A 16,978-nucleotide genomic window follows, 5' to 3' on the forward strand; every position below is an offset into this window, starting at 1 on the left:
AAAACTTCTGATGTGCTTTTGATACAGCTCTTGGAGTCCTGCAGCAACCACAGCATAAAACTTTGCTTAAAGAGCTACCTATGGATTTCTTTGGGCCCTGCAACATTTGTGCCTTGGGCACGACTTTGGTTTCTGTAGGCAGAAGTTTGCACCTCCTTGCCCCCTAACCCTGTTTATCAGCCCAGTGCCAGCAGCAGAGCTCAGGAGAGCTACTGGGGCCATGAACCCTAAGAAGTGTCTCTAGAAGATAAGGCACCAGCCGCTAAAGGCCAACCTCTAACTTGCTGAAGGTGCCGGGGATTCATGACGGGAAATGCAAGAAACAGGGGTGGAGAGTGTGGAAGGATTGACTGGGGAGTGGTTGCTCACAGGATGATTCAAAATCTTTGTCCTTAATTCATAAATCTGTCAGACAGCAATTACAGATGGACAGAGAAACTTGAAAGGGAAAAAAACCATTTAAGAAATTACATGAATGAGGACAACCCTGTTAGCTTTTGGCTAAGAGTAATATTTCAGTTTGGAAGGTGGGCACTATTCACTTTGGTGAAAGACCTTCAATGAGAATTGCAGCTCTACCACAATAAAAATGGGAGATGTCAAAAAAGACATCATTTAATTAAATGCAATTTTAGTATCCTTAAGATTTCAAAAAAAAAAAAAAAAAAGGAACAACTTTGTTTCTAGGATTTTCTTATCAATGAATGGAGAAATAAGTCTTCTGTGATGTATTCCATCCTCTTGCAGGGATCTCTGTAATGTATCAAAGATGCTTAAAATAACTGAAATATCTCTATTTCTGAAAGACATTCTCAACTCAGTGGCTGCAAAATATTCTCAAAAGTCAATGCAACCACAGAGTACTTCACTTGCTTTAACAATCCCTGGTAATTAAAATAAAGGTTACATTTAATGCAAGCTTTGAGTAGAATAAAATTTCAGTGTTGTGTCTTCAGACTTAAAGGATTATTCTTTAAATAAAAACCCAAGTGATGCACCAAATAACAATACAACTCACTGTTTTGCCTTGGAGGCTCTGAGGAGTAACAGGCTGCAAACTCAGACCTGCTGGCATTGACCTTCTGTCAGGCACAAGGACATGCTGCACAAAAACAAACAGCACAGTGGTTATCTAAAGACTCAAAACCTATTAAATGTATATAAAAAACCCCACAAACCAAGCCACCTTCACACTGAAGAAATTTGCTATGATTTGTGCCAGCTTTGGCCAGATGCTCCTTGCATCTAGGACTCCTCTACATTTTAGACATAACCCAGCAGCTTTCATCGTTCATTTAATTAACACTCCTCCCTCACAACCATTGCCCTACTTAGCCCCATGTAAACAATCTGATTTTTTTCACTTGTCATTGAAAGCTCTTTAAAAACCTAACATCTCTACACAGATGGGGTTTAAATCTTGAATTTGCCCCCCTGATTATAAATACTCACCCACCTCTTAAAAGCTGGCCTGTGTTTTTAAGTTAATGGCAAAAGCTAGTTGTATAACTGAAAAAATACAAATGGAACAGCATGAAAAAACAAAGGGGAACAGGAATGTTGTAGAAAAGATACTAAATGTGAAACCAAATACCAGCATAAAGTGTTTCACAATAAAAAGAATCAAACATGGCTGAAAGGACAAGTTAGCACATGCTCTGCCACACTGACTCAGATGCATGAGAATCACTGCTTACTAACTTTCCACGGCAGTTGAGACAAAGAGTATCAAAACAGAACTGACTCCTTTGTTGATAGGGCCCTAAAAACTTCCAAACCCAAGACTCATTTAGGAAGACATTTTGTTCACCATGAGGGTGGCCAGACACTGAAACAGATCACCCAGGGAGGTGGTAGAAGCCTCATCCCTGGATGTTTTTAAGGGGTTGGAACTAGATGACCCTTGAGGTCCCTTCCAACCCAGACAATTCTATGATTCTATGATTCTCGCCTGTAAATTATTTAAATTGTTTTAAAGAGGTAGTTACTTTTGTTTCCTGCATTAACAAAGGCACCTGAGATAAAGATTTAGGAAGTATGTGTAGAAGCATTTTATGTTTTACATCCAACTGAGAGTCATTTAATGTAATTATTTCCAATCTATTGCCAAACATGCATAACATAAGCATGAAGGAGAGCCACAGTGTGTTCCCCGAGCACACTGAGGCTTCCAATTAGTTGTGTCTAACTCTTAACTGATGAAGAGCAGCAAAGTTGTGTGCAAATAGACTGCTCCTCAGATATCTCCCCAAGAACTCAAAGGCATCAAAAGATATCACTACAGACAGTTTTCTGCTGGAACCCAGGGTAGCCAAACTCATGGCTGAAAAACAGAAAACTGGAAGGAAATTTGGCAATTTCTTTCCTCTCAGAGCTCCAGCAAAAAAAACCCCAACCAACCAAAGCAAACTAGCAAGGAGAATGATTTCTGTACATAAATATGCCTATTGACTGCTTTTCTTCTCTTCAGAGACACATAATGTCATCTACAGTAATATTGTGTCCAGTTCTGGGCCCCTCAGTTTAGGAAAGATGTTGACTTGCTGGAACGTGTCCAGAGAAAGGCAACAAAGCTGGGGAGGGGTTTGGAGCACAGCCCTGTGAGGAGAGGCTGAGGGAGCTGGGGTTGTTTAGCCTGGAGAAGAGGAGGCTCGGGGACATCTTACTGCTCTCTACAACTATCTGAAGGGAGGTTGTAGCCAGGTGGGGGTTGGTCTCTTCTCCCAGGCAGCCAGCACCAGAACAAAAGGACACTGTCTCAAGCTGCACCAGGGGAGGTTTAGGCTGGATGTTAGGAAGAAGGTCTCCACAGAAAGAGAGATTGGCCATCAGAATGGGCTGCCCAGGGAGGTGGTGGAGTCACCATCACTGGAGGTGTTTAGGAAGAGACTGGATGGGGTGCTTGGTGCCATGGTTTAGTTGCTTAGATGGTGCTGGGTGATAGGTTGGACTTGATGATCTCAAAGGTCTTTTCCAACCTGGTTAATTCTATTCCTCTTCATTAGGATAGGACATGTTTTCATTCAGTGCATGAGAAAAATACCTTTTCACAACCTCTAGACTTTTAAACATCAGATCTTTCCCCATGAAAACCGTAACTTCACTACACTCAAATACACTGCAGCACAATGTGACTTTTACAGTAACCATCTATTTTCTACTCAAAATCCTTGTCAATAAGACTTTTGACCATTAAGATAAGTATTTTTACCCTTGTATGATGCGTCCTGTGTCTGCGGTCAATAGTTACATCTCCCCTTTGCACCGGCGAAGACACTTCTGACCTGTAGGTCCGCTGCGGGGAGTATCCTTGGAAACCAGCGATTGAACCGTGAGAAGGTGAGGTGGGAATCGAATGCATTGTCTGATCAGAAATATTAATCATGGTTTTGGGGCTAGTTAAAGTACCGTGTCTCGTGAGAGTTGTTTGCTTGTTGTAAAACTGCCGCTGCTGCCATTCGTAGAGCTGCCACATCGTGTCATCGCGCATTGACCGCCGCTTTTCTTCGGCTGTCGCTGGTCCGATGGCCCTGTCGTAAGCCGACGGCGCCACGCTGCAGAGGCTCTCTGGCCGTGCTTTGCTGTTCCTTGGCAGTGTTCTGTAGCCCTCGGGGTACCGGGGCAAGACCTGAGGTCGATGGCTTGGCATGTTTCTAGGTAATGTCTGATAGGAGATTATGCTGAAACACAAATTGATTAGCAGAGAGCATTAATATTGTGGCAATACGAAGTTCTGCAGGATTGGTTAGGTTTAGCTAGATAGATCTTATTTCCATTTTTAATACAAAAGTATAAATGAAAAAAAATATTCAGCCTGGAGAAGAGAAGGCTCTGAGGAGACCTTATTGTGGCCTTCCAGTATCTGAAGGGGGCCTAAAAGAAAGCTGGGGAGGGACTTTTTAGGATGTCAGGTAATGATAGGGCTAGGGAAAATGGAATACAAATAGAAATGGGTAGATTCAGATTGGATATTAGGAAGAAATTGTTCACTATGAGAGTAGTGAGACACTGGAACAGGTTGCCCAGGGAGGTGGTAGAAACCTCATCCCTGAAGGCTTTTAAGGCCAGGCTGGATGTGGCTGAGAGCAACCTGATCTAGCATGAGGTGTCCCTGCCCGTGGCAAGAGGGGTTGGAACTGGATTATCCTTGAAGTCCCTTCCAACCCTAACAATTCTACGATTCTATGACCATTAAAGAATCAACTCTACTAACTGAAGGCACTTTAGCACCCAAACTGGATTGCTTCTCTGATTAGGTTTTTTTTTAACCAGTCTAGTGGTGTGACGTTTAGATCAAATCTTGCCTATATGCTGGGAAGGTCAAAGTTTTGAAAGCTTCAAGTTCTGTACTGTTTCTATATGAGAACAATTTAAATGCTCTCTTTTTCACAAGTGAAAAAAAAAGTCCCCTGCTCTTTCCTTAGGAAAATCCTTGAGCAATTACTATGGATGTGAAAGAAAATATTGATTGTTTTTTTTAATAGCAGACCAAGGAAAAATAGCAGCAATTGTGTAATGCAATATTCTGCAACTGTCAAGGACAAGCCATCCCATATCAGCTATTCAAGAGAAACAAATAGCAAAGTATCTGTTTGAGAATAATACCATTTTCCAACTTGAGATATAAATTCAAAGGCTTATTCTTTAGTTTGTTACCACAGTAAAATGCTGGAGTTTTAAGTTTAGTAGCTTTCACATTAGTTGAAAAGCCAAATTTTTCCATACTGAGTATTGATGCATAGCTAAGTATGACAAAGCATTTCTTGTTTTTCCAGAGGGCAAAATCTAAGTCATAAACACTGATTCATTCAACCCTTATCTAAAATTCAAATGAGCACTTTTTCAAGCCTTTTGCTACTGATCACACCTGATTGCCCAGAGACAAGGAAACCGATCTCAAATTGGACATGACTCAGCCAACAGAGGACAGCAGCTTTGAGCTACACCCCAGACTAATTCAAACTAAAATCCCTGCCACCATGAAGCATCCAAATCTGAAGATGGCTTTGAACTACTTCAGCGCCACAAAAACATGACAGAAATTACACAGGGCAAATGGTAAGGTGAACCTACATTCCACATGTTACATCCTTACAGAGTAACTACTAAGGGAACTGATGATGATAAAACCCACTTAGACTAGACTAGACTAGACTAGGGTGGAAGAGACCTTCAAGATCACTGCATCCAACCTATCAACCAATCCAACACCACCTAATCAACTAACCCATGGCACCAAGCACCCCATCAAGTCTCCTCCTAAACACCTTCAATGATGGTGACTCCACCACCTCCCCGGGCAGCCCATTCCAATGGGCAATCACTCTCTCTGTATAGAACTTCTCACTGAAAATAGTTCAGCTGAGTACTTATGATCACCTGTAACATTTCGGAGATGACAACTGCTATAAAGACCTTTACACAGGAAATCTGCTTCATTTTCTGAAGCTTTCCAAGAAGTAATGAAGTATTATCCCCATGCTGTAGATTGGGCCACATGAAAATTTTAAGGTGGAAATAGATTCTAAATCCTATTCTTTTGCTGAAAAACCTGCTTAACTACCTCTAAATTGCTTCATACAACATGCCATTAATAATAAAAGCTTTTCTCCATCTCCATATTAAAAAAAAAAATCAAACCCAAGCAAATAAAACCCCAAGACACTTCTGGATCTAATTTCTAGCTTTCAAAATGTTATTTAAGCTATTCAGAAACAGGTACAGTAAAGCCTGATATTTCCAAGAAGATAGCTGGTAGTTAAGATACACCTCACTCACTGAAGTTCCTCTCCCATTTTACCACTTCAAAGGGCTGTCTAATGCTGTTGGCTCCCTTGAATATCCTAGCCAACTTGAAGGAAGGCTGTCTCAAATTCTACAGGTACCAATCTAAAGGGTACATGCAATTACTGCTATTCTAGCACATTCAGAAAGACAACATATTGGTAAACCACGAATACTGTGAAAAGCCCAAGCACCTCAATATTAAGCTTTGTTGGGTATCATTTGATCAAATCAAAACAGATTTACCAATATCCCACTGGAACCTGCAAAAATGTCATTCTAATCAAATCCAAAAACCAGCTCTGGACAGTACTGCAGCTTAACAGCTGCCTTGCACACAAGGGGAGACTGCTGCAGCCAGTCAAGCAGTCATACACCCTATGAGGTTGAAAGGTACTTCTGAAACTATCATCACAAATAGTTCCCTATGTGCTCCCATATGACAAAAAAGATTCCCCATGAGTTTATAGACTCTTTATAGACATCTTTAGAGCTTATCTCTAGGGTACTGCTGGGTAGTAACACTGCTTCTGGTGTCCAAATTAGACTGTATGGGAAAGTGACTTTGCTGTTAGAACTTCAGAGGCTCAGTTCTGCAATGTTTTCAATGCCCTCAGATCCAAACTTCAAAACAGTACATTCTAAAGAATTCAAACACCAGATGGCCCAGAATAACAAACTTCCCAGTGCAAATCAAACAAAGGAAGGTGGAGTGAAGAGAGAAAGCTCATGGTGTACAGCAGGCATTTATTATTTAGGATGAGGCTCACATCCCTGGTTCACAGCAACAGAAAACCTCACTTGCAAGCTTTCTGTACTTTTTCACATTTGAGAAAGACCATTCATGTGAACTCCTTTTGGTGAGAACATTTCTTTGTGACTGTCTTGTGCAAAATTACTGCAAATAAAGTGACACTCAGGTGGAATGCTGGTATTTTTTAATTGTAAAGCATGTTTTTGTTTCTTTATAAAAAGGCTCGTCTTCCTCAAGGCACTGGTTGCCTTTGTGTGGCTCTTGCAAAACTACATGTTTAGATCCATGGAAACAGAAGATAAAGCTTCAAGAACTATAAAGTACAATGCTGTCCCTCCCTCTCAGTAATTTCTCATGCAATCAAATTATTAAGGAATCAGCCTGTTCCTCTAAAAATATTAGTAGTTTTTACAGTGAACCTTTTTAATTTCATGTTGAGGACAGCTAAAAGCTCCTATTTAAGCACTTAACTGAATGTGCTTATTAATATTGTAGCACTCTTAAAGCCCTATTTTGTTTTTTCAGTCTGACACCAGAGACACTCCATGATTTCTCCAACACATTACTGAGACATGCAACAGAAAGCATCTTTGTTAAAAGTCAGCAACATTAAGAGAAGAGTGCTTTTCTCACATGTTCAAGTTATGAGTTGAACAGGGACAAGGCTACAAATAGCCTTATTGGGCTCTCACCCCAGCCTGTAGCACTGCATGGGGTTGTTGTGGCCAATGTGCAGAACCCGGCACTTGGATGTGTTCAATCTCATGCCGCTGGACTCTGCCCATCTGCCCAGCCTGTCGAAGTCCCTCTGCAGAGCCTCTCTACCCTCCAGCAGATCAACTCCTGCCCCCAGCTTGGTGTCGTCAGCAAATTTACTGATGATGGACTCAATGCCCTCATCCAGATCATCAATAAAGATGTTAAAGAGCATGGGGCCCAGCACTGATCCCTGGGGCACACCACTAGTGACTGGCCGCCAGCTGGATGTGGCACCATTCACCACCACTCTCTGGGCTCGGCCCTCCAGCCAGTTCCTAACCCATTGTAGTGTGCTCCCATCCAAGCCATGGGATGACAGCTTGGCCAGGAGTTTGCTGTGGGGGACAGTGTCAAAGGCTTTGCTGAAGTTCAGGTAGACTACATCCACAGGCCTCCCCACATCCACCAGGCAGTCACCTGGTCATAGAAGGAGATCAGGTTGGTCACGACCTGCCCTTCCTAAAACCATGCTGGCTGGGCCTGATCCCTTGGCCATCCTGTAAGTGCTGTGTGATTGCACTCAAGATGACCTATTCCATAATCGTGCCTGGCACTGAGGTCAGGCTGACAGGCCTATGATTCCCTGGCTCATCCAACTGGCCCTTCTTGTGGATGGGCACCATGCTGGCCAGCTTCCAGTCTTCTGAGACTTCTCCAGTGAGCCAGGACTGCTGAAAAATGATGGAGAGCAGCTTGGCCAGCTCATCTGCCAGCTCTCTCAGTGGTTGCATGGTTTAGTTGAGTAGGTGGTGTTGGATTATAGGTTGGACACGATGATCTTGAAGGTCTCTTCCAACCTGGTTTATTCTATTCTCTTCTCTTCTCTTCTATTCTAAGCTTTAATCTGGACTGAAACTTCTTCCTACTCTACCAATGTAAATTCTACTTAAATTTCCATCTCCAGCCAGAAAATGGCTATCAGATCAAACCCAAATGTAAAATGCAAATGAAACCACATTTTAAAAACACCACTATACATTAGAAATTTGAATCATTCTTCAAGGCCACTTCCATACAACACACAAAAAAGATAGCTCACAGCCAATTCTTTTGCAGTATGCTACTTTTATGTAGAACTGCATTTGAAAGCATATCCTTCGTGCTATCAATGTCACTCTTATTTAAGCAACAAATGTTCTCTCTAGCCAAGAATAATAGTTAATTAATTACAAACTGTTAACAGCAACTCCCCCTATCTGATTCCACAATGAAATGAAATGAAATTTTGCAGGTTTTATGCTTCTTCACAACTGAAAAACCGCACGGCACAAATTTGGTTGCAAGTTCTACAATATATTTAAAAAAAACCCCAAATCTAATTGCATCAATGAGTCTTCTCAGTTCCCATTACCCAAGTTTGCATAATAAAACAAATGTTAGAGTGTGCAAGCAGCTCTCTGCACTGCAAGCGCAAGTTTCATCAAACTACTTAGGTTGAGTATTTCATAGAATCACAGAATCATAGAATGGTCTGGGTTGGAAGGGACCGCCAAATGTAATCTAGTCCAACCCCCTCTGCAGTCAGCAGGGGCATCCTCAACTAGATCAGGCTGCCCAGAACCCTGTCATCTTGAGTATCTCCAGCAATGGGGCCCCAACCACCTCCCTGGGCTACCTCTTCCATTGTTCCACTACCCTCACGGTAAAGAACTTCCAATCAGAATCTGCTCTTCTCTACTTTGAAGCTACTGCCCCTCAACCTATCACTACAGGCCTTTGGGAACAGGATCTCCCCATGCTTCTTGTAGGCTCCCTTCAGGTACTGAAAGGCTGCTATTAGGTCTTCCTGGAGCCTCTTCTTCTCCAGGTTGAACAACCCCAGCTCCCTCAGCCTGTCTTTGTAGCAGAGGTGCTCCAACCCCCTGAGCATTTTTGTGGCCCTCCTCTGGACCTGCTCCATCAGGTCCATGTCCTTCCTATATTGATGGCTCCAGACCTGGATGAAGTACTCCAGGTGAGGTCTCACCAGAGCAATGTGGCAGAATCATCTCTCTGGATCTGCTGGCCATGCTTTTGATGCAACCCAGGATGCCATTGGCCTACGGGTTGCAAGCTCAAACTGCTCATGAAGCAAGATGTTACCAATTCCTAATTGTAATTAACAAAGGACTACAGGTAATGAAGAAATGCTCAATTTTGGCAAGTATAAATCAAACTAACGTACATTTTTCATGGTTCTGAAGAACTGAAAAGTCCTCACTCCCCAAATTTTAGTATCTGTGGAAAATTTAGCCTCTGAACTTGGTTCTATGGTAAGCTCTGTCCTGCCATGTATCAGCAGGCAAGCTCCCTAATTTCCAACTCTTCAAAATATCACCTGTGACAACACCTCCATACTTCCTCTCTAATGTTACACTAAAAGCTTCAGTATTTTACTGCCACAACTGCTTGTCTGTAGGCCAGCCTGGAAGCAATATCCCAACACTTCTGTCAGAGGACACGTTACCAGCAGAAGATTCAATACTGTGAATCATTCACACAAATTTAGAGGTCCATGAATGAGCACTGGAACTCAGTATTAGAACTAGGAGAAGTTTAATTTCACGAGAAGAGAAGCTTTAAGCATCAAGGTAGTTAGATTTCAATGATGTACTCTTAGGTATGCTTCTCTCTCTCTCCCTTCAGTTAGAGCTTATTTAAAGCTCCCTGCAACATTTTTGAAGAATTTAAAATAAAATATTATTAAAATCATTAGTGAACAAAAATGCAGGACAGGGCAATTTCAGATTTAAAGATGAAACAGAGTAGTTGTGGTTGATGACACCTCCTCTCTGATAGGATAGAGAAATTTCTAACACCTAAAAAGGGCTTCTAGCCATTAAATTCATTAGTGTAGTTTAATTTACTAGTAATAATTCAAATTTTCTAATCTCAGCACTTCATTTCTGCATTATGTGGCCAACTATACACAGAAACTAAGATTACTGTATGGGCAATCAGGCAAACCACACACAACTCAATGTCTCAAATACTCCTTTTATCTTTTTCGTGGTTCCCCCCCCCGCCCGGAACTTGCATCATCAGAAAAATAAAGATACAGATTGCAGTTCTGAAATTACTTAAAGCTGAAAAATTCAATTTAACAGACTGTTGTGTTTGGATTTCCAGAGCACTGATTGACAGCCAGCTGAACATGAGCCAGCAGTGTGCCCGGTGGCCAAATATTAAAATAATTAGTGAACAAAAATGCAGGACAGGGCAATTTCAGATGTAAAGATGAAACAGAATAGTTGTGGTTGATGACACCTCCTCTCTGATAGCATAGAGAAATTTCTAACACCTAAGAAGGGTTTCTAGCCATTAAATTCATTAGTGTAGTTTAATTTACTAGTAATAATTCAAATGTCAATAAAAGAGAAACTTGAATCAATCTGCAGTGAGCACTTGTCCATGCACTTCTCATACAGAACAACGAACAGTATATGTTTACATATATCATAGACCAAAACCTATGGAATCTAACCAGGGTACAAGCTTAAAGATTATTTGCAAGCACATAATTTGATAGCTAGAGTGAAAACAAATAATTAGAAACTACACAGTACTTACCCCCTTGTTTCCTCTTCTTGTCCTTTTCCTCTTTGTATTTTAATCCATTGTTCCAACTGCAGCATTGAATTTGTTCTCTGCATGACCCGTTCAGATTCCATATGTGCCTGGACCGCATTGTAATGACCCCCATCTCCAGCATCTGCCAGGACAACACCAACAGCTTTATTCTCAGACCCATTTAAATGAACTGGTCTGAAGTGTCCAGCTGGAATCGTGCTTATGGGTAAAGTCCTGTATTCAGATCCCAAAGGATTTAGCTTTACACTGTTAATTTTTGTTAATGGCTTATCTTGTCCGACTTTCTGGAATCCATATTTTTCGGCTTCCAAAGCTTTTTTCTCCTCATGTTTGTTGGCTTCCTTGTTTTTCTGGTTATTTTGTGCCTCTGGCTTAATTAGCACCCGATGGTTTGCAATATTATTTGCCTCTCGTGGTGGTGTATTTTCCGCAGTTAACTTCTCTACTCTGGAAAGCAAGAAGTCAGAAGTTACAATGACAGCAAAACATTCATTAAAAATAGCAATAAAAGATGAAAAAGTTAATATATTTGTGTTAGGGTTATTTCAGTGAAGCTCTGCACAGATATTTTAAATCAGTATCTTCTCTTTGAGAGAAATCCAGGATGTCTTTTCGTAATAATCAAGGTTTTCTTTTATCGTTGCTGGTTGAGGGGTTTTTGTTTTGTGTTTGGTTTTGTTTTGCTTTAGGCACAGGGGTGGTGCTTGGTTTGGGTTTTTTTGGTTGATTTGGTTTGGTTTTCTTTGGTTGGAGAGTGTGCTAGTGTTTTTCTTCCACATTTCTCTAGTTCTTTGCTACTGTAAAAGCATTTCCAACGCAGGGGATTTTTTTTTTTAAGCCAACTTCAGATTAACTCCCCAGAGAAAATGTGCACAAGAGGAAATAAAACCAGAGTCTGAAAAAGTGGATGTTCACTTCCTGAATGGCTGGACATTCAAACAGTAAAAACATTCAGTGGCTCTCCCAAGACTATAGCTTCCAGATGTAAACAGCCTGAAATTCAAATGCTTCTTAAAACCAGCTTTAAATATGGCAGCAGATTGCATTGCTGACTAGCTTGTGATTCACAATACTGCTGAATTTAACCTATAATCACCTCCTTTAAAGAAAGCAAACCACTTTTCATGGTCACTGGCATCAATTAGGTTTCTCTGGTATGCTATCAGTTTGGCTGGCATGTGTTTTGTGGAAAGTAACTGTGGCTTCCCTAATTTTAAGGGGGAAAATAGCTGATGGTTTAGGGAACTGTACCACAAAAATAATGGTATTTTTAGAACAATTCCTGCTTTACAGTACTTCCACAAGTACTCAGTGTATGCAGTTTTATTAGCTATCTTTTGTCAAGAAGCTCTATCTTTATCCATATTGGGTTGAACTCAGACAGTGACAGAAAATCAAAATCTTAAAATGTTTTGATCAACATTTTTTGCTATGAGAAGAAGAAGAAGAGATAGAATTAAGATTACAACTCTCTATAAAACTAAGAATGAAACTGTAAGATGATGTTAAATTAACCTTTGCACCATTTTGCACCTCTTTTACAATTCATCTTTATAGCTACACCCAGTTGAAGTGACTCATCAGTGTGTAAAATGCCCACCACATACACAGCTTGACTAAGATCACTAGAATCACAGAATGGTCAGGGTTGGAAGGGACCTCCAAAGGCCATCTAGTCCAACCCTCTCTGCAGTAAGCATCCTCAAACCAGATCGAGTTGCCCAGAGCCTTGTCAGGCCTCACCTTGAGTATTTCCAGGGATAGGGCTGCAACCACCTCCCTGGGCAACCTTCTCCAGTGTCACACTGCCTTCACAGTAAAGAACTTGTTCTTAGTATGGCTGCTCCTCTGAAAAAATACCCAGTTCTGAGTACACTGACTACATGCATAGCTGTAGGCATTTTTGCTTACCCCATCTTGAACAAGAGGCTATTCATCAAGTCTACACTTCCCTAAAGGACAGTTTAAGCAATGAATTCCCAGCAGGCCAACAACTATTTGGGACAGAAGCCCAGCAAATGCATAACGACCCATAAGGTCCTTATAAAGTACTACCTGCTGCTAATAATATTGGAGACAATTTTAAATGCACTTCCTATGACCACACTATCCTTGCTAGGAACTCTCCATGGCAGGAAAGGAATCAAGACTTTCCTGCCTTGCCAAGTGCACCATTTCTAATGTATCGGTCAGAAACAGTAAGACATCAATGTCCTCTGCATACTTTATGTGAGCTAGAATGGAATGCTCAAGCCCTCTGCAGATTAAGAAGTGTGGTATTTTTTTCCTCTCATGCCTCTTCCTGACATAGTTATGATGCTCTCATTCTCTGCTTGATACTTCATAATGTTATAAAAATCCTCCAAAATTCACTCTATTACTATAAGCGGCTCAAAATAGTTCTTTTATTTCAGACTTGTAGAGAGCAATGAGATCTCTTCTCCAAAACTAAACAGCTTCCTCAGCCACTCTTTGTAAGACATGCCCTCCAAACCCCTCACCAGCCTCATTGCTCTTCTATCATTCCACTGACCCTTTTAAGTAAAAAAAACCCATAACCCCCCAAATCACAGAATTGTTTTTCCATATAATTTCTATGCTGTATCACTTGTTACTATGGTTATACACAGCAGAGCCAAGCATTTCTATTTGACATTCTTTGCAGCGGTGTACAGGCTGAATGATTGATGTTCAAATAGACTTCTGGGTTCTCCTTTAACTTTATACATCAAATCAACTCAGTACAAGCAAGAGATGTCTTCCCACAGGATCTAAATGGGAAGGAATTATCAGAAATAGTAGGTAAGTTTAAGAAATTTAAATCCCTGTTTGAGACCACAATTATATCTATTTCTCAAAGACCTCTTTCAACAAGACTTGCAGGGTATTTTGAGGACAGCAGAGGGGGAAGGCAAAAAGAATGAGCAATGAACATAGTTTTTTTCCCCCCAGCATATACTGAACACAATGTATAGATTTCTACAAGCAAATAGGAATAATATGCATGGAACAGTAGTGCAGGAGAAGTACTGTTTTCTGATGGTTTATATGATTCGATGATATAAATAAATAATTCTGCAAGGGTTGGTTGAAGGGCATGTAATTAAGTTTCAGATGGATGTGAAGAGGACCATGACTTAATGCCACACAGAAAGAAGAAGTCATCTTTTCCAAACACAGTGACGTCAGTAAACCCCCACTGTGAATGTTGCTATGCGAACAAATGCTTCTTTGGCAGCTTAGCTTATGCTGCTCAGGGAAAGTAACTACACAAGGAGGAGGAGGGGGATAAAAAGTTGTTTTTCTTAGCACATGCTGCATTACTCAGAAGAAACAAAGGCTCCAGAACTGACAATGAAAGGATAGAAAAATGATGCTTTTTAACACGGGAGAGTAGAGGAAGGCTGCATTTAGGGCAAAAGAAAATCTGATAAATCAGTATGCTAGTGGATATTAGCATCTATAAACACAAGCAAACAATAAGTACTCGTGGATACCACTTAATTGTTGCCTGCAGTAACACAACACGGTATGCGTGTCTTGCTAGTCCAGAGATGTTTGAGATCAGAAGCTTAAACAGTTTCACAGTGACCAAAGTGTTTAACTATTTTGATAGGCTTCTCAGTACATTGCTAAATATAAATTTAATATCTAGGAAAAACCAGACATAAAATGTTTAGAAAGGAGTAATTACAGTTAAAAAGGACCAAATAATATTTGTCCTTCCCTGGAGTTATACCTCAGAAGGGCATTTTTCTGCTGTGACTGCACATCAGTTCTAAAAGAATTATAGAATGGTTTAGGTTGGAAGGGACTTCCAAAGGTCATCTGCCCCTCTGCAGTAAGCCGGGGCATCCTCAACTAGATCAGGTTACAATTTTATTTTCCAATCTCAATACCTCATTTCTGCATTATTTGGCTAACTATATGCAGAAAATAAGAGTATTTTATGGACAATCAGGCAAACCACACACAACTTCATGTTTCAAATACGCCTTTTATCTTTTCGTGTTTTTTCCACCCCCAAGGAACTCACATCATCAGAAAAATAAAGATACAGATTGCAGTTCTGAAATCACTTAAAGATGAAAAATTCAATTTAACAGGCTGTTGTGTTTGGATTTCCAGAGTACTGACTGACAGCCAGTGTAACATGAGCCAGCAGTTGTGCCCAGGTGGCCAAGAAGGCCAATGGCATTCTGGCCTGCATCAGAAATAGTGTGGCCAGCAGGAGCAGGGAAGTCATTGTGCCCCTGTACTCAGCACTGGTTAGGCCACACCTTGAGTCCTGTGTCCAGTTCTGGGATTCTCAACGTAAGGACACTGAGACTCTTGAACGTGTGCAGAGAAGGGCAATGAGGCTGGGGAGAGGCCTCAAGCACAAGCCCTATGAGGAGAGGCTCTGAGGGAGCTGGGGTTGTTTAGCCTGGAGAAGAGGAGGCTCAGGGGAGACCTTATTGCCCTCTACAACTACCTGAAGGGTGGTTGTAGCCAGGAAGGGGTTGGTCTCTTCTGCCAGGCAACCAGCACCAGAACAAGAGGACACAGTCTCAAGCTGCACCAGGGGATGTTTAGGCTCACGGTGAGGAGAAAGTGCTTCACGGAGAGAGTTGTTAGCCATTGGAATGTGCTGCCCAGGGAGGCAGTGGAGTCACCATCCCTGGAGGTGTTCAAGAGGGGACTGCATGTGGCACTTGGTGCCATGGTTTAGTGGTCATGAGGTCTTGGGTGACAGGTTGGACTTGATGATCCTTGAGGTCTTTTCCAACCTTACTGATTCTATGATTACCAGTGAAGTAACTTGACTTCTAGATTTAAAGAACCCTGCTGGAAAAACTCTCACTTATCATTGGGTGATTGATATTGAAAAGCACTCAGCATTGGCTGAACATCAGCTTGCATAAATACTTCAGGAAATAAGTTCTTTCATACTTTAGCTCTTGTATCATAAATACCTAGTCTGTTAGAAAACTGTATTCAGTACAATGCTGGAACTTCAAGAAAATGGAATAATTGAGAAACAAAGGCACTGGCTGAATTTGACTGAACCAAAATAATTTATGCTTAGAGCTGTATGCATGCCAAAATTTAGGTTACTTAGAGATGAGGTAATATAATACTTAATACTTAACAGATTTTTTACAGGGAAGAAGCAATATTTCTTCTGGATAAGATCATATCCTGCTACACAGCTCATTTTAAGAACTAGTTAGATAGCCAAAAGATGAATTCTTCAAAAAACAGATGTCTGAAGGATTTTTTTTTTCTTTCTTAGAGTTAACAGACATAAAAGTTCTTGAGATTTCACTGGTCTTGACATGTATTTGCTTTCAAGTAATTATTGCAAGACTACTAACAAAGAGGTTCTCAAACCTCAAAGAGGTTCTAAGGTTTCCTGCTTGAATTAAACCAGCAAGATGGTGTTACATGAGCAGCTTCTCCTGTTGCTTTTCTGACATTTGGTTTGGGTGTTGGCAAGCCTGTTCTGCCTGTGACATCCAGGCAGAAAACTACTGATTTTGCTGCTGAGGGCTTTTCCACTTGTTTAGCGTGCTACGCTGATTCACCAAGGAGTAAGGTAAACACCCAAAGAAACACAAGACAGACTGCAGGAGCATGTACAGGTAGATGAAAAGATAAGCTCAGTTGTATTAGGCATCCCCACCAGTTGCCTACACATTGACAGGTAGACATCAGTGCAGGAACAAGGCTGGTAAGGGGTCTGGAGCACAAGCCCTATGAGGCGCGGCTGAGGGAGCTAGGGTTGTTTAGCCTGGAGAAGAGGAGGCTCAGGAGAGACCTTATTGCTCTCTACAACTACCTGAAGGGAGGTTGTAGACAGGTGGGGGTTGGTCACTTCTCCCAGGCAACTAGCACCGGAACAAGAGGACACAGTCCCAAGCTGTGCCAGGGGAAGTTTAGGCTGGATGTTAGGACGAAATTCTTCACAGAAAGAGAGACTGGCCATTGGAATGGGCTGCCCAGTGAAGTGGTGGAGTCACCATCACTGGAAGTGTTTAAAAAGAGACTGGATGAGGCACTTAGTGCCATGGTTTAGTTGCTTAGATGGTGTTGGGTGATAGGTCGGACTTGATGATCTCGAAGGTCTTT

The 16,978-nt window shown here is 41.4% G+C and overlaps 1 protein-coding gene across 14 annotated transcripts in view; it reads right to left on the reverse strand.

The window, feature by feature from the left end:
- PLEKHA5 (pleckstrin homology domain containing A5) overlaps positions 1 to 16,978 on the reverse strand; it is a 172,933-nt gene that overhangs the window by 35,633 nt on the left and 120,322 nt on the right. For 13 of the 14 annotated variants that reach the window (XM_054167757.1, XM_054167744.1, XM_054167753.1 and 10 more), the window contains 3 exons: positions 10,847 to 11,314; positions 3,212 to 3,680; positions 1,019 to 1,102 (listed from right to left, as the gene is read on the reverse strand). In XM_054167757.1, the coding sequence (XP_054023732.1) occupies positions 1,019 to 1,102; positions 3,212 to 3,680; positions 10,847 to 11,314 (1,021 nt within the window). The remainder of the gene's footprint in view (positions 1 to 1,018; positions 1,103 to 3,211; positions 3,681 to 10,846; positions 11,315 to 16,978) is intronic. The other variant, XM_054167746.1, reaches the window with a different exon arrangement.

Source organism: Dryobates pubescens, chromosome 15 (assembly GCF_014839835.1).
Source record: "Dryobates pubescens isolate bDryPub1 chromosome 15, bDryPub1.pri, whole genome shotgun sequence".
NCBI classification, from domain to species: Eukaryota; Metazoa; Chordata; class Aves; order Piciformes; family Picidae; genus Dryobates; species Dryobates pubescens.